Source organism: Schistocerca cancellata, chromosome 7 (assembly GCF_023864275.1).
Source record: "Schistocerca cancellata isolate TAMUIC-IGC-003103 chromosome 7, iqSchCanc2.1, whole genome shotgun sequence".
Lineage (NCBI taxonomy): Eukaryota > Metazoa > Arthropoda > Insecta > Orthoptera > Acrididae > Schistocerca > Schistocerca cancellata.
Window position 1 is genome coordinate 313,720,364 of NC_064632.1, and position 21,202 is coordinate 313,741,565.

Genomic DNA, 21,202 nt, shown 5'->3' on the forward strand with positions numbered 1-21,202 from the left:
AGTACATAGTCAGCTACTATTTCCCTTCTCTTCCTTTCCCTACTATCGAATTCCAGTCCCCTATCACAATTAAATTTTCGTCTCCCTTACCTATCTGAATAAGTTCTTTTCTTTCATCATACATTACTTCAATCTCTTCACCATTAGCGAAGCTAGTTGGCATATAAACTTGTACTACTGTCGTGGGTATGTGTTTCGCGTCTGTGTCGGCTATGATAATGAGTTCACTACGCTGTCCATAGTAGTTAACTCGTATTCCTATTTTCTTAATCATTATTAAGCCCACTCGTGCATTACCCCTATTTGACTTTGTATTTATAGCCCTGTATTAGCCTTCTGCCACCGAACTTCACTAATTCCCAGCATAATTTCAGCCTATTCATTTCCTTTTGTAAATCTTCAAACCTACCTGCTGGATTAAGGGGTTTAACATTCCACGCTCCGAGCCCTAGAACGCCAGTTTTCTTTCTCCTGATGACGACATACTCCCGAGTAGTCCCCGCCCGGAGGTCCGAATGGAGGACTATTTTACCTCCGGAATATTTTACTCAAAAGGATACCATCCTAATTTCAGCATACAGTAGAGCTGCATGCCCTTGGGAAAAATTACGGCTATAGTTTCAACCTGCTACCTGTTTTCAGCCGTTCGCAATACCAGCACAGCAAGGCCATTTTGGTTGATGTTACGGAGCCAGATCAGTCAGTCATGCAGACTGTCGCCCTTGCAACTATTGAGAAGGATGATGAGCCTCTTCAGGAATCAAGCGTTTGTTTGACATCTCATCAGATACTCCTCTGTAGTGGTTAGATTTAACAGTATAGCTGTGTAGAGCAGTAGAAAGACCAAAGAAAAGTGGAGAGATGGAATCCACGAGGACTTGATGCACATAGGCATGGAGTGTGATTGACAACAGAAAGCACAAAACGGAAAGCAATAGAAGAGGAGCCTTGTGGCTGCGTGCAGTCCTCTGGGCATGATCATGCAAAGTAAAGTAAATAAGTTGAATAATCTCGAAATTGACATTTGGTAGACAATGTCTGGTGTCCGCACATTAACACGATTCTTTTACAAAACCGTTAACGTTAACTCACAGAAGATGAACGTCTTTGTGGACATATTCAAGAGGACGGACCAACAGCGCACACCGCTTGAAGAACTTGTCAAGTGTGCATGAGTGTTCGGTGAGGGGAGGACAATCAGGAGAGGCAGCGCTGCCTGCTGGCCACCTCGACCGCCTAATCTGTCTCCCTGTGAATTTTAACTGTGAGGTAAACTGGAGGATCAGGTGTACACACTGGGGAAGCTACAATAAAAACGCTACTGCTGCCGTCACTCAGGCAGAGTCGTGCCTCAGAGTTTGACAAAACGAGCACAGTGCTGTGTCGACGTCACTGGTGGCCATCTTCTGTGATGTTAATTTACAAGCGTCTATCCTACCTGAGTCCCAAAGAAACAGTCAGCGACAGTTTTATTTAGGCCATCCAGGGTGGATAATCTAAAACTTGCCACTCAAATATTGCGAAAATGGAAAGCGCTATTCATGTGCGGTTTTCAGAGAATGGATTGGTAGTCAGAGAGAGACTCGTATTCTTTGTCAAACAATAGATTGTAATAATACTTACAAAGTGTACTTTTTGTGCAAACATAAACTTTCTTACGAGGTATCGCATTTTTTTAAAGTTTTCACAGCGACACTTGTTTGTATCATACAACCAGCATAGTTGCTAGGCACGATGTCGTTACGTTTGCTTACAGCGTGCGTGTGTGTTGTTGCTTGAGTGCATTACGACTTGCTAATCAGTTAGTGTGTGAGAGCACAAGCAGCAGGTCGTGAGTGTGCAATGGGATTCACTGACGCAGAGAAAGCCGACATGCTCATGGCGTATGGAGAGGGTAGGGAGAATGAAGTTCGTTTTTGTATGGTGTATGTGGCAAGATATCAAAATAGACGGCAACCAACTCGGCAATTACTTATCAACCTCTTTAACTAGTTAGGTGAAAATAGTTGTGTAACATCTAGACAACCTAAGAGAAGGACAGAGGAGGAGGAAGTTAATGTTTTTGCTGCTGTTTCAGTTGATGCGCACGTTAGCTCCCGCGCAATCGCACGAGGAAGTGGCATGAGTCAGGTAAGTGTTCTACTCATACTCCATCGACATAGGTTGCATCCACGGATGCTAGTATACTTGTCTGCAGACTAGGAGGAACTTGTGGTACCAACATGATGGCTGTCCAGCCCATAGTGTATGAAGTACTACAGCGTATCACATCTCTCTCCATCAAGGGCTGCGTTGTTAGAATCGTGTTAACTTCTGTACATGGGTATTATGAGACAATACACTTGATGTCTCATTTATCTTGTTTAGTGGTGAAGCCACATTTACCAGTCATGCCCCGGTAAACCGTCGGAAAATGCACTATCCGTCTCTTGACAATCCTCGTTGGCTTCGAACGGTGGAACATCGGCGTCAATGGAGTGTAAACGTGTGGTGTGGGTTAATGAACCATCATCACATAGGCCTCTTTTTCATATACGGAACACTGAACTCGCACAAATGTCGCAGCCTCCTATCAGCCTATCTTCCACGGATGCTAGAATACTTGTCTGCAGACTAGGAGGAACTTGTGGTACCTACATGATGGCTGTCCAGCCCATAGTGTATGAAGTACTACAATGTATCTTCACGAACTGTTTCCAAATTGTTGAATTGGACACGGAGAACCCGTACCTTGGCCGGTCTGTTCTCAGGATTTGACGGCTGTAGACTTTTTCCTCTGGAGGAAGCTGAAAGACTCTATCTGCAAGGGTATACCAAACACACTCGATGAAATATAACGTCGTATTACTGCAGCCTGCTCGGACGTCGCTGCTGAAATGCTAGCACTGTACTGTAAGCGTGTATTGTCGCTGCCGCTGATCATTTTGAACACAAACTGTGATGGTCAGTGTTCTCGTTACTGGTCAGAATCCACATAACTACTGTATTCTTTAGTTATGCTGACAGAAGTATTGTATAAGCGTCGGTGCTAGAACTTTTCAAAATACGATATCTAGTAAATGATATACTCTAGAATCCTACAACAAACACCAGTGACATTTCATTTACCCTTCTCTTAGTTTATTAATGTCAATAGGCATTGGTCAGTTTTAAGAAAATTGTATGTTTACATAAAAATTCACTTACTAAGAATTATCATTCTTCAATCTGTTTATTAGCTAACAATACAAGCTCCTGACCAGCAATCTATTCTGTGACAACCTCCTAGCAACAGTACTTTCTATTTCCGCAATATATGCAGTGCAAGTCTTACAAGGAGACAGCACGACCGTGGGGTCGGGGATTTGTCCGAAATATTGTGTGGTGAAAGAGGACCCCTAACACCTCACGTGGTTATAATATAAGGACCCACTACCCGGAAAATCCCTAGAAAAATCGATCCAAAGTTTCTTAGGTGCCGTATGAGTATAAAATGTTAGTCCATTTCATAGTCGCCGTTTGGCCTACATGGTTAGCGCTCGGAACCTTACGCGAGAGGTCTCGGTTTCGATTCCTCCTCCCGCACTCTTTTTTTTCTTCTGTTGCTTGCAAAATTGCAGCGCATTGTTACAGGAGAATCGTGAAATTAATTCCCGGGAAGATTGTATAAAGATTCATTCTGTAATTCACCATCAATTATCGTCATCAATATTCCGAGACATGATTCAATATTCCTGGTTTGCCTCAAAATTATCAGAAACTCAAAACATTTTCGTAAATGTTAATGGGGCATGCTTTTATACAGATTTATTGCAAACTCCCTGTGACTGTAAAAAATCCGCTTTTATATGTTGCGCAAGATGTCGCCAAAATTATTGCTTTGTTCGTTTTTACGATAATTACCACTGCGGTTCTTGTTTATAATTATTATATGTATAAAAATTGAATGTTTCCCAATCGACTTTGTTATTCTGATCAAAAACCCAATGTTTTTTCCTCATATACTTTACAATCAAAAATGGAAAACCCACCGCCATGAATTGTGTTGTTGGAAACAAAGAAAATAATTTTTATTCAATAATGTAACTAATTTGTTAAAGATAATGTACGTTTGGGAAACTTCCTGAATAATTGATGGAATAACGAAAGAAAATGAAACAGAAGAAAAAAAAGTGCCAGAGGTGGAATCGAACCCGAGACCTCTGGCGTAATTGTCCGATCCCTAAACATCTAGCCCCAGACGGCGGCTCGGCAATTCACTAACATTTTATACTCATATGGCACCTAAGAAACTTTGGATCAATTTTTCCCGGGATTTTCCGAGTAGTGCGTCCTAATACTTTCACCAAGTGAGGTGTTAGAGGTCCTCTTTCACCACACAAAATTTCGGACAAATCCCTGACCCCACGGTCGTGCCGTCTCCTTGTTAGATGATTCAGCCTGTGTGTTGAGAGCGACTGTATACGTGTAGTTGTGTGTGAATGGTACTAATGTCTGCGGCCAGACGAGGAGCAAGGCAACGTTACCAGATGCTGTAGTCCATGGGCGGCCTGGTGAAGCCGGGCACCCACCGCAGCGTGACGGACGTCTCATCGCTGGTGGCGCTCAGGTTGTAGGGCGCGCGCGGCGCCACGTTCTCGATCATCAGCTCCGTGTCAACCGAGATGGTGGCGGCCTCGTTGGACGCCACGCACTGGTACAGGCCGCGGTCGCTCTCCTTGATGTTCTCGATCGTCAGGTTGCCGTTGTGCAGCGTGATGCGCTCCACCGGCAGCGGCGACCCGTCCTTCTGCTCGCCATCAAAGAAAAACGGGGCGTCAACCAGGTCAGTGGCACAACATTAATTCACTCCTTGTGGTAAGATGAAACAAATGTGAAGCGGAGGGCAGCTAACGCGAAATGACTGCATGAAAACTGTGAAGAAATCTAAAAAGAAATGATAGTCGCAAGATCTCAACACAGATAAAAGTCGAAACAACCGTCGGTGAATTTAAAAGCAAGGGCGGTAACATTAGGAGTACAATGGAAATTCCACTTTTAAATGCAGAGGAGAGCACTAAAAGGTGGAAAGCATACACTGAAGGTTTCTATAAAGAGGACGACTTCTCTGATGACTTTATGGAAGAAGGAACAGCAGGCATAGGGAAGAGAGACGGGTTCAAATCAAATGTTTCAAATGGCTCTGAGCACTATGGGACTTAACTTCTGACGTCATCAGTCCCCTAGAACTTAGAACTACTTAAACCTAACTAACTCCAGGACATCACACATATCCATGCCCGAGGCAGGATTCGAACCTGCGACCGTAGCGGTCGCGCGGTTCCAGACTGTAGCGCCTAGAACCGCTCGGCCATCCCGGCCGGCACGTTGATGTGCAGAATGCGTCAGGCTGGCTAAATACCATCAGACTTTCGGGAAACCATCATCCACACAGTTCCGAAGATAGGAAGAGCCGATAAGTCTGACAATTCTCGTACAATCAGCCTAACAGCTCATACATCCAAGCTGCTGGGGAAATGACAAGCAACGACCATTCACGTTGATATGTAGAATGCGTCACTCTGGCTAAACACCATCAGACTTTCGGAAAAACATCACCCAAACAGATCCGAAAATTAGAAGAACTATCGTAGAATCAACTCAACAGTTCATGCATCCAATTTGCTGTCAAGAATAATATACATAATGACGATCACTTTCGCTTTAGAAAAGGTAAAGGTACCACAGAATCAGTTCTGGCGTTGCAGGTGATAATGGAAGCAAAATAAGAAAAATTCAATACAAGTTCATAGGATTTGTCGACCAACAAAAATGTAAAATCGTGCGACATGTTCGAATTTCTGAGGAAAACAGGGTTAAGCTGTAGGAAAAGAGAACCAAGAAGGAACAAAAAAACTGGAAGACGAAGAACGAAGTGCTCGAATTAAAAAGGCTGTAAGACATGGTTTTATTATTTCGTCCTTACTACTCAGCCTAAACATCAAAGAAGCAATGATGGAAATAAAAAAGAAAGTTTCAAGAGTGGGATTAAAATTAAAGACCCAAGGATTCCAATGATAAAATTCGCTGATGACATTGCTATCATCAGTGAACGTGAACAAGACTTACAGGATCTGTTGAACAGCATAATGAGAGCAGAATACGGATTGAGAGTAAATCGAAGAAAACACGGAAGCAATGGGAAGTAGTAGAAATGAGATCAGCGAGAAACTTAACGTCAGAATTGAGAATCACGAAGTAGATGAACTTAAGGAATCTTGCTACCTAAGCAGCAAAATAACTCATGATGAACGGAGCAAGAACGACATAAAAGCACTGGTAAAAAAGGCATTCGTGTCCAACGTAAATCCACTAGTATAAAATAATAGGCCTTAATTTGAGGAAGAAATTTACGAGAATCCACGTTTGGAGCACAGTATTGTATGGTAGTGAAGTATGAACTGTGGGAAAACGGAACAGAAAAGAATTGAAGCGTTTGACATGTGATGCAACAGAAGAATGTCGAAAATTAGGCGGCCTGGCAAGGTAAGGAATGAGAAGGTTCTACGCAGAATCGGCGAGGAAAGAACATAGGGAAAACATTGATAAGAATAAGGGACAGTATAATAGGATATTTGTTAAGACATCAGGGAATAACTGCTATGGTACTAGAGCGAACCGTAGAGTGTAAAAACTGTAGAGGAACACAGAGTCTGGAATACATCCAGCAAAGAATTGAGAAATGGGTGGCAATTGCTACGCTGAGTTGGAAACGTTGCTACAGGAGAGAAATTCATTGAGGGCCGCATCAAACCAATGAGAAGACTGATGACTCAGAAGGATTACATGTGCATCAGATAGTGAATATTGTCGACAATATAGCCCAGAAATGCAGAATATTGCAGGACACAGTAATTGCAGCCACATGTAAGCAAAATTTCTCGACGGCAGACTGTGACTGGCACGATCATAATGCCTTTTCACGATTCAACCGCAACGCTACTCCAACAGTTTCGTCACATACACAAAAAAAGAAAAGAATCTGTATTTTTCAAATTGTGGTGTACGCTATCTGATATGACACCTATTAGTAGACATTAATATGCTGTGTATACACTGTTTCTCTCTGTGATGGCTTATACTCTGCTGGGGACATTTCACTAAGGTGCTTGAATGTCTGGGACGAAAGGCAGCCTATTCTTCCTTAAGAGCAGAAGTCACGCTGGGTCTGGAGCGAAATCGACGTTTCAACTCATATCAAAAGTGTTCTATTCGGTTCAGATCGAGACTCTTGGCAGGCTAGTCCATTTCAGCAATGTTATCGTCAAACTTTCTGGCAGATTAAAACTGTGTATCGGACCGAGACTGGAAATCGGAACCCTTGGCCTCCATGGACAACTGCTCTACCGATTGAGCTACCCAAGCTTGAAACACGACCCCCGCTCACAGCTTTACTTCCTGCAGTCCCTCGTCTCCTACCTTCCCAACTTCACACAAGCTTTCCTGCCAAACATGCAGAATTAGCACTTCTGGAGTTCTGAAAGTTTCGCAGAAGAGCTTTTGTGAAGTTCAAAAGGTAGGAGACGAGGAACTGGAGGTAGACGGATCGAGACTCGTGCTTGAGTAGATGAGTCCATAGATCACTTGCCAGCGAAGTGCAAAGGTCCCGAGTTCGAGTTCGGTCCGGCACACAGTCTTAAGCTGCCAAGAAGATTCATATCAGAGCACACTCCTCTGTACAGTGAAAATTTCATTCTTGAATATTACTGTCCACAAAACATTGTCTCGCAGATAGTGCTTTATGACCGGTTCCGTTGTCACTCTGTTACATATAATCGTCGCTTCCGACTTATGCCTCTACTGCAGGTAGTACACAATGCAGTAAAATGTGTTCATATTCTTCCGGAGTTGGCGGTTTCTTAAATGCAATAAGGGGACCATACCCTGACCAAGGCAATACACCCATACCGTAACACAATCTCCTCCGCACTTCACTTTTGGCACTATAGATCATGATAGTCAATTTTCTCCGAGCTTTTGCCAAACCCAAATCATTTCATCAGTCTGTCAAGGGGTTAGTGTGTCTCATCACTCAAAATCACTCGTTTCTAGTCATGCACTGCTCAGTGGCGTCTCTCTTCAAGTCACATAAAGCGACACTTAGCACTGGCTCCACAAATGTGTAGCTTATGGGAGACTGCTCGATCATTGCACTCCATTCTTTTTAACTCCCTAAGCACAGTCATTGTGACACACCGACTGCTGGTAGCACGAATGATTCCTTCCAGTAATACCACACGATTTTTTACAATCACTCTCCCCAATACCCGGGAGTCCTTGTCCTTTGGTACACGAGATCTGACTCGTTTTGCGTTAACAGCAGTTGTTCCTTTGCGTTTTCCCTTCACAGTCACATTACTAAAAGACGACTTGGTACCTTTGGGACGGTTGAAATGTTCCTAATGGAACTGTTACTCAGAAAAATTGCAACGACTAGTACACTTTCGAAGTCACTGAACTCTCTTTATCGACTCTTTCTGCTGTTCATGCTTTTCCGCCTACAAAATACTGCCCATCTCCATGTATACTGGTGGGTGCGCCTCTTGTCATATGTGGTGGTCAGCTCCGTATTCCACTGGGGTGTTCAGTAGAGATCAGGAATGGAGCGATTACGAAGCCGTTAATGAGGGTTGCATACTTCACAAATGAAGGCGCCGCTGTTAATGAGTGGTAATGGGCTTCCTTCGTTCTCGACGAAGGTCGGCCAGAACGACGAGTGTGGGAAATGAGGCGCTGTGGCGGCTTCATATCAGTCAACTCGTTCTCCCTTGCAGCAGTAAGAAAGAGTGTAACGCCAGCCGTGAATTATTACGGAAGAAGAGTGCACGGTCTTGCTCCCGTAAATTAGAACTGAGGAATAGGAGGTATGATTAGAGTTTAGCGTCTCGTTGACAGCCAGGTCATTAGAGACAGGCAGAAGATCGGGTTACGGAAGTATGTGGAAGGACATTGGCCATTCCCTTTCAAAGGGACACTTCCAGCACTTTCATGGAGCGATTTAGGGAAATCACAGAAAATCTAAATCTGTATGGCCGGAAGGGGATTTGAACGATCGTCCTTCCGAATGCCAATCTACTGTTAATCAGTGGGCCACCTCACTGACAAAGCGAAATGGCCAGCTGTCGCCAACACACGGCCTTTAACGAACCTGTTTTTTGTGACATTATGGAGATGTAAGATGAAAATTAGTTGATGGAATGTACACAACTGCAAATGTGTTGTATTGGAGGAGGAGTGATGCCTGGAATAAGTTTCGCGCTGCAGTTCACGCTTCAGAGAAAAAATATAAAAATTTCTTCCAAAGCAAACAAGATGATTCTACTCTTGTTTATTTCACCTACACCAAGAAAATCGTGCGTGTTACGTCAAACTAAATCTGGGCACAAAGCGACGTCACTGTTATATGACTGCGGTAAAAAAGAGCGCTATTTCTGTATTCTTTTCGTCGTGGCAACTTTCGTTTATGCGCTAACAGCGAGCTGTGTAGCTGATCGTTCATTTCTGTAACCTTTTCTAAAGACTGCTATATATTTATATTAGTAATAAATCACCATTTAAAGAATCTCACAAGGATAGGTCGCCAGCGGTAGGACCGATTTTTTGAAACCTAAAATGCAGAGATGTAGGTTAAGTTCCCAGGTATCACATCTCGTAGCTATTCACCCTGGTGGATCCTCGTTTGCGAGTAACTGACGAAAAAAAATTCGAAATTTTACGTGATGCTCAATACCATAAATGAGACGAATGTTCTGTTTGGGTGGGGTAATGAATAGGACAACAGTTTCATATATTTGTTGTTGTGAGTTCGTATCTCGTGAGATGCAGTAATATTTTTACTTTTAAATCTTTTTCCAAATAACTATGATCATCAGTTAGTTGATTTAAATCTAATCTTTCCTTGGTCACAAAATTTTAATCATTCGAGTAATTTCAACTTCTTCATTTGCTCTAATTTTTCTTCCTATAATTCTTTTGCCACTTGAAATCTTCTTTCATTTGTGTTTAATTAGTTTTATGTATTTATTTCTATTTAATTTCTTTTGTTCTATCACACTGTTTTTCCTCCAAATTATTGAGTTCGTTATGTCTATTTCTCATTTTGTTTGAATTTTGATATACTCATAAACCTTTTTTACTTTAAATCAACATCTCTGTTATTTCGTCCATACTGCAATAGGTATTTAGGTTACTGATATGTTTTAAATGTTGTATGACGATTACCATGCAAAAAGCTGCACATCTGGTAATGAAAATTACATTTTTCTCACCAAAGCAAAGTCAATACAAATAGATTATCTGGTCATTTGTTTTTCAACTGATAGATCGGAATTTTCAAATAATGGAATATTATAATAGATAAATATAATTAAATTCGTATTCACAAAAATTCCGGTTTTAAGATATGACGAAAAAGGAAATAAATGAAAAAAGTTCATACGGTGATTAAAATAATGTGTCAATGGAATAGAAAAAATATATTTAAATCAATTAATTGGGTATACATTCTGATCAAAACCATTTCGTTAAAGATATAAAAATTAACAAGTGTATTTCACCTGAAGAGATAATACCCTACAATCTTCTGCATGTGAAGCCGTTATCCTACCCATTATATCACGCATTCGAACTATTTGATTCGACTTTCTTTATGCTGTTGAATTCCGAAATTTTTCCTCAATTACTCGTAAAGGAGGGCCCACCGGGATGAATGGCTACAGTATGTGATACCTGGGATCTTAACCTACAGTGCCCTATAGATGGTTTCAAAAACTCTATACCACCGCTTGGGACCTCTCCTTGTCTGTAAAGCCACGTAAACGTAATTGTTAGACATTCCTGGAACGCATATTAAATATTGAAATAAATTTTCAGCAGTCTTCGAAAAAGTTAATAAGAAATGAAAACGGAAAACAAGGAACAATCTGTTGTGAAATTGAAACTACAATGAAAGCCGATGAAGCTATGCACAGATGTGTTCGGCAGTGTCTCTAGTACTCCCATAAATTGCGCACGTCACCACATTGAGTGCGTAAATATTTATAGAAAACAGTGTATTCCGCCAAATATGCCGAAAAATATTGCCTGATTTCATGCAATCCCACATAACGTAACTGTCAGCATTCCTTCTTGCTGGCACAACTGTGACACAACTGTGGCAGTGAGGCCGCTTATCCAGCGTTTGCGACGAGAAATGTTTGATCACCCGCCATACAGCTCAGATTTGGTGGCTCTCTCTGATTTGTATCTCTGTTTAAATCAACCACTGGCTATGAACACATCATTTTGTCACAGACAAAGAGCTGTAGTCCATCGTAGAAAATTGTTGCAAGGCACAGGAAACTGCCTTCTATGACGAGGGTATTGGAAAGTTGGCAGAACGTTATTATGATAAATGTCTGAGATGGAGAGACTATGTAAAGAAGTAGCTGGATGATGTAGCTAACTATTGCCAATAAAACAATATTCATCTTCATTGTGGTGTTCATTTTGGTACCGATCGTTCTTTATTTTCCGAAAAGCCCTCGTATATATACAGGGCTATTACAAATGATTGAAGCGATTTCATAAATTCACTGTAGCTCCATTCATTGACATATGGTCACGACAAACTACAGATACGTAGAAAAACTCAAAGTTTTGTTCGGCTACAGCCGCACTTCAAGTTTCTGCCGCCAGAGCGCTCGAGAGCGCAGTGAGACAAAATGGCGACAAGAGCCGAGAAAGCGTGTGTCGTGCTTGAAATGCACTCACATCAGTCAGAGATAACAGTGCAACGACACTTCAGGACGAAGTTCAACAAAGATCCACCAACTGCTGACTCCATTTTGTGCAATCTCACGGTTTAAAGTTTACGGCCCCTTTTTCTTCTGCGAAAAAAACGTTACGGGACACGTGTATCTGGACATGCTGGAAAATTGGCTCATGCCACAACTGGAGACCGACAGCGCCGACTTCATCTTTCAACAGGATGGTGCTCCACCGCACTTCCATCATGATGTTCGGCATTTCTTAAACAGAAGATTGGAAAACCGATGGATCGGTCGTGGTGGAGATCATGATCAGCAATTCATGTCATGGCCTCCACGCTCTCCCGACTTAACCCCATGCGATTTCTTTCTGTGGGGTTATGTGAAAGATTCAGTGTTTAAACCTCCTCTACCAAGAAACGTGCCAGAACTGCGAGCTCGCATCAACGATGCTTTCGAACTCATTGATGGGGACATGCTGCGCCGAGTATGGGAGGAACTTGATTATCGGCTTGATGTCTGCCGAATCACTAAAGGGGCACATATTGAACATTTGTGAATGCCTAAAAAAACTTTGAGTTTTTGTATGTGTGTGCAAAGCATTGTGAAAATATCTCAAATAATAAAGTTATTGTAGAGCTGTGAAATCGCTTCAGTCATTTGTAATAACCCTGTACAGGGTGGTCCATTGATCTTGACCGGGCCAAATATCTCACGAAATAAGAGTCCAACGAAAAAACTACAAAGAACGAAACTTGTCTAGCTTGAAGGGGGAAACCCGATGGCGCTATGGTTAGCCCGCTAGATGGCGCTGCCATAGGTCAAACAGATATCAACTGCGTTTCTTTAAATAGGAACCCCATTTTTTATTACATATTCGTGTAGTACGTAAAGAAATATGACTGTTTTAGTTGGACCACTTTTTTCGCTTTGTGATAGATTGCTGTGTGATAATCACAAATATATGGCTAACAATTTTAGACGAACAGTTGGTAACAGGTAGGTTTTTTAAACTAAAATACAGAACGTAGGAACGTTTGAACATTTTATTTCGGTTATTCCAATGTGATACCTGTACCTTTGTGAACTTATCATTTCTGAGAACGCATGTTGTTACAGCGTGACTACCTGTAAATACCACACTAATGCAATCAGTGCTCAAAATGATGTCCGTAAACCTCAATGCATTTGGCAATACGTGTAACGACATTCCTCTCAAGAGCGAGTAGTTCGCCCTCCGTAATGTACGCACATGCATTGACAATGCGTTGACGCATGTTTTCAGGCGTTGTCGGTGGATCACGATAGCAAATATCCTTCAACTTGCCCCACAGAAAGAAATCCGGGGACGTCAGATCCGGTGAACCATGGCATGGTGCTTAGACGACCAATCCACCTGTCATGAAATATGCTATTCAATACCGCTTCAACCGCACGCGAGCTATGTGCCGGACATCCATCATGTTGGAAGTACACCGACATTCTGTCATGCAGTGAAACATCTTGTAGTAACATCGGTAGAACATTATGTAGGAAATCAGCATACATTGCACCATTTAGGTGGCCATCGATAAAATGGGGGCCAATTATCCTTCCTCCCATAATGCCACACCATACATTAAGCCGCAAAGTCGCTATTGTTCCACTTGTCGCAGCCTTCGTGGATTTTCCGTTGCCCAATAGTGCATCTTATGCCGGTTTACGTTACCGCTGTTGGTGAATGACGCTTTGTCGCTAAATAGAACGCGTACAAAAAATCTGTCATAGTCCCGTAATTTCTCTTGTGCTGAGTTGCAGAACTGTACACGACGTTCAAAGTCGTCGCCATGCAATTCCTGGTGCATAGAAATATGGTAGAGCTGCAATCGATGTCAATGTAGCATTCTCAACCCCGACGTTTTTGAGATTCCCGATTCTCCCGCAATTTGTCTGCTACTGATGGGCGGATTAGCCGCGACAGCAGCTAAAACACTTACTTGGGCATCATAATTTGTTGCAGGTCGTGGTTGATGTTTCACATGTGGCTGAACACTTCCTGTTTCCTTAAATAACGTAACTATCCGGCGAACGGTCCGGACACTTGGATGATGTTGCCCATGATACCGAGCAGCTTACATAGCACACGCCCGTTGGGCATTTTGATCACAATAGCCATACATCAACCCTGAGGCTTTTTGCAGATGATGCTGTGGTATATCTAGAGGTTGTAACAATGGAAAAGTGTACTGAAATGCAGGAGGATCTGCAGTGAATTGACGCATGGTGCAGGGAATGTCAATTGAATCTCAATGTAGACAAGTGTAATGTGCTGCGAATACATAGAAAGAAAGATCCCTTATCATTTAGCTACAATATAGCAGGTCAGCAACTGGAAGCAGTTAACTCCATAAATTATCTGGGAGTACGCATTAGGAGTGATTTAAAATGGAATGATCATATAAAGCTGATCGTCGGTAAAGCAGATGCCAGGCTGAGATTCACTGGAAGAATCCTAAGGAAATGCAATCCGAAAATAAAGGAAGTAGGTTACAGTACGCTTGTTCGCCCACTGCTTGAATACTGCTCAGCAGTGTGGGATCCGTACCAGACAGGATTGATAGAAGAGATAGAGAAGATCCAACGGAGAGCAGCGCGCTTCGTTACAGGATCATTTAGTAATCGCGAAAGCGTTACGGAGATGATAGATAAACTCCAGTGGAAGACTCTGCAGGAGAGACGCTCAGTAGCTCGGTACGGGCTTTTGTTGAAGTTTCGAGAACATACCTTCACCGAGGAGTCAAGCAGTATATTGCTCCCTCCTACGTATACCTCGCGAAGAGACCATGAGGATAAAATCAGAGAGATTACAGCCCACACAGAGGCATACCGACAATCCTTCTTTCCACGAACAATACGAGGCTGGAATAGAAGGGAGAACCGATAGAGTACTCAAGGTGGAGTATGGATGTAGCTGTAGATGTAGATGTAGTTATCGACTTTTTCCGGAATTGGTAAACGGTCCATTTTAATACGGGTAATGTATCACGAAGCAAATACCGTCCGCACTGGCGGAATGTTACGTGATACCACGTACTTATACGTTTGTGACTATTACAGCGTCATCTATGACAAAGCGAAAAAAGTGGTCCAACTAAAACATTCATATTTCTTTACGTACTACACGAATATGAAATAAAAACTGGGGGTTCCTATTTTAAAAACTCGCAGTTGATATCCGTTTGACCTATGGCAGCGCCATCTAGCGGGCCAACCATAGCGCCATCTGGTTTCCCACTTCAAGCTAGACGAGTTTCGTTCTTTGTAGTTTTTTCGTTTGATGTTTATTTCGTGAGATATTTGGCTCGGTCACTATGGACCATCCTGTATATATAAGGCTGCAAGAAAGTGATTAACTTGAATATTGGATGTTTATATATATATATATATATATATATATATATATATATATACGAGGTTTGGAAATTAAAGAATGGCAACTATTTATTCACAACTGATACAAAAGAATTACATGTTTTCACCTGTTACTGTCCAGTCTCAAGCGTTGTGTAGAAGCCGTTGCCAGCGATGTGGAAGGCGTAGTATACCGTTAGCAGAGCCTGTTCTGTTGATGATGCGATTGGAGCGGTATACTGCCTGTCAAATCTCTGGAACAGTTCTGAAGCGAATGCCTCGAAGTGGTTCCTTCATCTTCGGAATCAAATCAAAGTAACCAGGACTAAAGTCCGGGGAGTATGGTGGATGGTACAGCATTTCCCAATCCCATCGACCGAACAGAGCAGCCACAGCTTGCGCTTTATGTGCCAGCGCATTGTCGTGCAAAATGACTAGTGGGTTGGGAAGAAAGTGTCGCCGCTTCTTTCGCAAAGCTGGTCAGAGGCGATGCTCCAAAAACGGACAGTGATACTGTGCATTGACGGTCTACCGTTGAGGAACGTCATGTGTTAGGATAAAACCATCACAGTCGTACACGAGAATCACCATAACTTAAGACCGCTCCACTCGCACCATCAACACAATAGGCTCTGCTAACGGTATACTACGCTTTCCACATCGCTGGCAACGGGTTCCACACAGTGCTGGTGACTACTTTGAATGGCAGCAGCAGGTGCAAACATATAACTCTCTTGTATTGGTTGTGAATAAATAGTTGCCACTATTTTAGTTCCAACCCTCATATCTGTATATGACCAGGTTCTGGGAAGAGAGAAGATATTAGAGGGTTATTCAAGGGCTATTCGGAACGTAAGGAGTGAAAGGTCGCGAAATGGAAACCACAGTGAAAATCAAAATTGTTTTATTTACAATGGTTAGCTACACCTTCCAGCTATTTCTCTACACAGTCGGCGCTCAGACTTAGACATCTGCCGCAGCGTTGTACCAACTTTCCAGTTCCTTCGTTATAGAAGACAGCCGCCAGTACATTTCGACAATTTTCTATTCTGAACTGCAGCTCGTTGTCTGTGTCAAAATATTGTCTTCATAGCCAGCTGTTCATTTGGGCAGAGATGAACCTCGGGGATAGCCAATTATGGGCTGTATTGTGGGTGATCAAACACTTCCCATCGAAAACGCTGCAGGAGCATCTTCATTGCCCCTGCACAGTGCGGCCGAGAATTGTTGTGTAGAACGAACCACATGACAGTTATGTTATGTGGATTGCATAGCTTCGGGCGAAATCTTTCTCCAGGCCCTCATACTTCGCGGGAGACGCTAATTTCTAGCCAACTTTACGTTCTCACTGTGAGCTCAGAACTGGAAAGAGCGACACGATGCAATCGACGGGCGTGGGTGTACTAGACACAGTGCCTAACGCATCTGTGCAAAACATCAGATTTTCACTGTATGTTTCATTTCGGGACCGATCGTTCCTTACTTTCCGAACAACCCTCGTATGTGTGTGTGTGTGTGTGTGTCTGTGTGTGTGTGTGTATGTGTGTGTAAGCCCTCTTTTTTTCTCAGCGAGTCGAGTTCACTTGCACCCGACAACAGTAACATGTGACAAGCGCAAGTGGGCAGGGGCGTACTCACGAGTCTAATCCAAGTGCCACGGAGAGGGAGACTGGAGGTGCAGTGATAGCACTCGATGGCGATTTTAATGCGAGTATTAGGGCTCATTCCTGATCGCTGGTGTTCTGATACTTTCGGTCAGATAATGAGAAATTATAAGAGTCTACATTGCATCCTAAGCAAGTTGTCTAATCGCTGTAACAAAAGAAACGCAAAGGTAAACACCCGAGCTGGACCTGCATCATGTGTGTGTTTATATTTGGTTCAGTAGTAGGGTAGACGTTTGTGGGACCCGTTCTACTAACCACAGTGCGGTGATTGGTGGCGCTGTTATTTTGTAATTTTGTACTTGGTCAAACTTCACACATGGTATATCGTTCAAACTCTCTTCTAAGACTCTTTCCAATGCCACAGAAAGGTGTATACAGTTTCATTAGAAAATCAAAGGTGATGCCGTAACTCGGTATCTATAAACGTTAAAAACTCTTTGTGTAGCACAGAAAATTCGCCACATTCGGTAGTGGAAACCGAATCTGATATATTTACTCTTTCTAGATAAACTTTAAGTTTCCTTTCTCAGACGGATCACCCTATATTTCTGCATCCTTACGAGTGAGTCATTAATGCGAAGATAAACAGCGTGTAACAAGAACGTAATTATAGGCGACTACTTAGACGACTTTGTGGAACATTCGCCCACTTGCGCATTCCGTGTCACTTTAAGCCTTGGCTCCACGCCAGACTCTGTAACGCTATTATATTGGTGACCCATGACATTAGCAACTTCGATGTACCTCATGTGGCCCTGATACATGTTTGCTGGTGCATATTATCGCTTTATTGAACTAGATGCGCCCAACGCTGAATATCGGTCCAATGTTTGGAAAAATGAGAAACCACCTACATCGGCTTTCTAACATTACTCACGTAAATTCCGCCTTGTTTCCTTCGTAATATCCACCGTTCTAAAAGAAACTAGTTGTTTCATTAAGACAACGCAGTTGTCCAGGACCCGATAAATGTTGACAAAGGAATACTTGTTGTATTTGGCAGATGTATAACGTCTAAATTCTCCCCAAGCCACCGTACAGGACTGACGGAGAACACTATGCATCAAAATTTCTGGACATAAGGTCCACCTGTTACGCAAAACATTGTTTTTTCATATAGACCTAAAATTACTTCAGCAACTTTGTGTCATATTCCGTGGGTTTACCTTGTTTACACCTGTAAAATGTGACCATGATTTAAGTGATAATTAGTTTATGAAAATGAAGCCAAGAAACATTTTTTTTCTTTCTTTGTTTTTTGTTGTCAGTACCACAGTTTTACATTATAGGTTAATGCAACTAGTAGCTTGTCATTTGCAGCTCAATTCTGTTAATGTGAATCTGGCTGGTGAGCTACCACATCGCTTTAAATCTAAACGAAATATTACTGTGCGAAGAAATTTCGCGACTGTATATGCTATAACTTACAATTAGCTTCCGCAATTCGTATTTCATTAGCAATCCCATAGGTTGTTCAGAAGCACTCACAAGCATCTTGTATTTTGCAGAACTTTGTTTGTAAATAAAGCTTTTCAGTTTTGCCAGAACACAAAATACTGCTGTCGTCTGGCCAGTCCTAATTGGAGTCCACTTATTCTCGAATGAGTGTGGTGCCAAATAATAATACAGTTCGCTTACTTCCTAACCCTCTCTATCTCTGACCCATAGACACACACACACACACACACACACACACACACACACTCACACTTCCCTCCCCCCCCCTCCTCTGTTTCCCTCTCTCTCTCTCGTCGTTTATAATCTGTTTTCCTCATGCTACTGCCTTCTATATATGGAAATTTTCTTTTAAGACTGTGGTATAGGCTGTTGCTGAATTTTAATATTTTTAAAACTGCTTCTATCTTAGTTAGGTGATGCTTGCAGGCTATTGGATAAGGTGTTCAGCAAATGTGCAATGGGAGCTGTTACTTTTTAGAGCTCTGAAGTGTTTTGAATTTTTTGTTTTACAGTCTTTGCCTGTGTTCCCATGGAAATTCATGTACGCCTGATATGTTGAATTTATCTGTTCGTCTATCCTGTTTTCTGAGCTGCTTATGTTTTGTGTCGTCTGGCCTACATACCATTTGAAGTATCTGTTTGATGAATTATGTATGCTCCAATTAACATTCTGTCCTACAGTATTCGTATATTCATCTGGAGAAAAATGACCGCCTCTCTAACAAACTCATCTCTCTGTGTCTTATTCCCATGATCCACACAGGAAACGTACATTAGTGACAGCATAGTGGCTACACAGTCATACGCAACAAGGTTTCGAGATAACTATGTCGTCTTTGTTACCAAGACACCCATTTAAGATGCCAGAGCATCTCTGGTCCACTTTCCTATGGGCTATACCGGCATGTTATTACCTTAAAATCATGTCAGTGTAATCATTCGAGGACTGCTACGCTGATCAAATTGTAATGCTTCAATTGTTGGTGCAGTATGCTAGAATTGGTCGCACTTGTGTGTGGTTTCCTTTACAGATGCAACACACTTTCCCAGATCTGGTTTCCCAGAACAGTAGTGTGAATGTCCTCGTCTTTAGAAACTCTCTCTCTATCTCTCTCCCACACGTTCTCTTAGCTTGCCGAAGTAATTGTGTGGACATTGTGTTGTCTGTGGTCTATGCCGATGGCCTCCCTTCCAGATCAGCATCGATCAAGTGTGTGCATCCTTGCTCAAACTGTTGGCACCATTTCACTAGTGCAGGACAGGACAATGCATCTGGTTCGTATGACGCCAGAATTTCACGGTGAATTTGTATGTCATTCAGACGTTTTCCTCGCAAGACTCCTGCAGTCCTGCGTACTTCAGCACTGGAGCAACTTCCTGGTTGCAGCGTCATTTCAGTCGCACCCTGCGGTACGTCTGCTATCTGTACCGTCGCAGAACTGTGTCTACAGGAAAGTCACAACATGTACTCTCTTCTGAAAATGCGTCTCTTTAAGTATTTGTTTTAGCTTCCTTCAGTACTATGGTGTTGCAGTTTTTTCTATGTATAGTCTGAGTTTCCACTGAGTTATGTTGTTTTGCAGTAACACATCAAGTTGCTTTCGTCCTTAAATTATGTGCACCAGGGTACATATTATCAGTCAGTATAACACACAGAACAGTCTCTTATGACGCTGATAACTGTCAATCATTTTCACTCGTTTTTGGAGTTTAGGGGGTACATTAATGGAAATAAGTTATAGCAGAGATTAACACTGTGTACAAATAGCCAATTATAAAAGTTAGTGCAGATGATTTATTTTTGTGGTCTCACTTGCTGGAACGCCACTGCGGAGTTTATCATATAATCCGGTAGCTGTGGCTCGGTGTCTTCACACAATCTAATTAAAAATTGTGGAGAGGTGAACGACAGTCGCTTGAAAGTATCTTGTGAGGTGGTCATAGATTTTAGGCTGCCGGGCAAGGATCGTGAAACTTGTGGGTCGCGGTTTCACAGTTTGACTACAGCATTATAAAGTTCGGACTGCTAACTAACGCTCCTAAAAGTAGTTTAAAAAGGCTGTCTTTAGAGCTGTGTGGTGCCAAAGAGCCATTGCGGAAACACAGTACGAGTCGCCGTTAACGCTGTGTAGGGCCATCACAGTGCAGGACTGTGGCGTAGGACCCTTCTTTCAGTAGTAACAACGCATTCACTTCCATACCCTAGGGCAGCTTCGTTGGCTGGTGATGCGGAACTGATGTGTCCGATTTTCGACAGCCACCTTAGATTTCTCTGTGTGGGAAGTGTTCGGAGTGAGGTCCAGTCACCTTAGTGAGACTGTATGAGTAGCTGCTCGGTAAGCCAAGCAGCTAAACTCACACGTAGTTCGCCGAAACGATAACAAACAAAAAAGCTTACACCAGACTGGAAGCCACATAGCATTTACAGGGGTTGGAGAGATGTATGGAAACATCGTGAGAAGTGCGGGCTTGAACTTAAATGCAGCTGTTATCCAAGCCTGCAGTTTGCGCTGTTGCATTTGACCACTAACGGCACCTCTGCTGTGTCCTCAATACGTTGTGTATCAGTCGTGGTCGGAACACTGTTCCGTGTAGTTGTGAGCGCATTACGTTGGGGCCAAGTGAAATCGAATGTGGGGATATTGTTGGTGCTCGTATAATGGGTGCTTCCGTAACGAGGGAGCCGAATTGTTTAGCGTTTCAATAGTCAGCGTATTTATACTGCATGCAGAGAGAGCGTAAAAACATCATCCACTGAGTCACAACGTGGACGAAACTATGTGCTGAGGGACAGTGTGAGACGCTCATTGGACAGGATTTTTATGAAAAGTTAGAGAACGACAGGTGCAGAAGTCACTGCAGAACTGAATGTCGCAGTTGCTCACTATGCCAGCACCGAGACAACACGAAGGGAGCTCAATA

General features: G+C 42.6%; 1 protein-coding gene across 1 annotated transcript in view; it reads right to left on the reverse strand.

The window, feature by feature from the left end:
• LOC126092195 (protein borderless) overlaps positions 1-21,202 on the reverse strand; it is a 478,622-nt gene that overhangs the window by 45,458 nt on the left and 411,962 nt on the right. Inside the window, exon 8 of the mRNA XM_049907679.1 lies at positions 4,506-4,768. Coding sequence (XP_049763636.1) covers positions 4,506-4,768 — 263 coding nt within the window. The remainder of the gene's footprint in view (positions 1-4,505; positions 4,769-21,202) is intronic.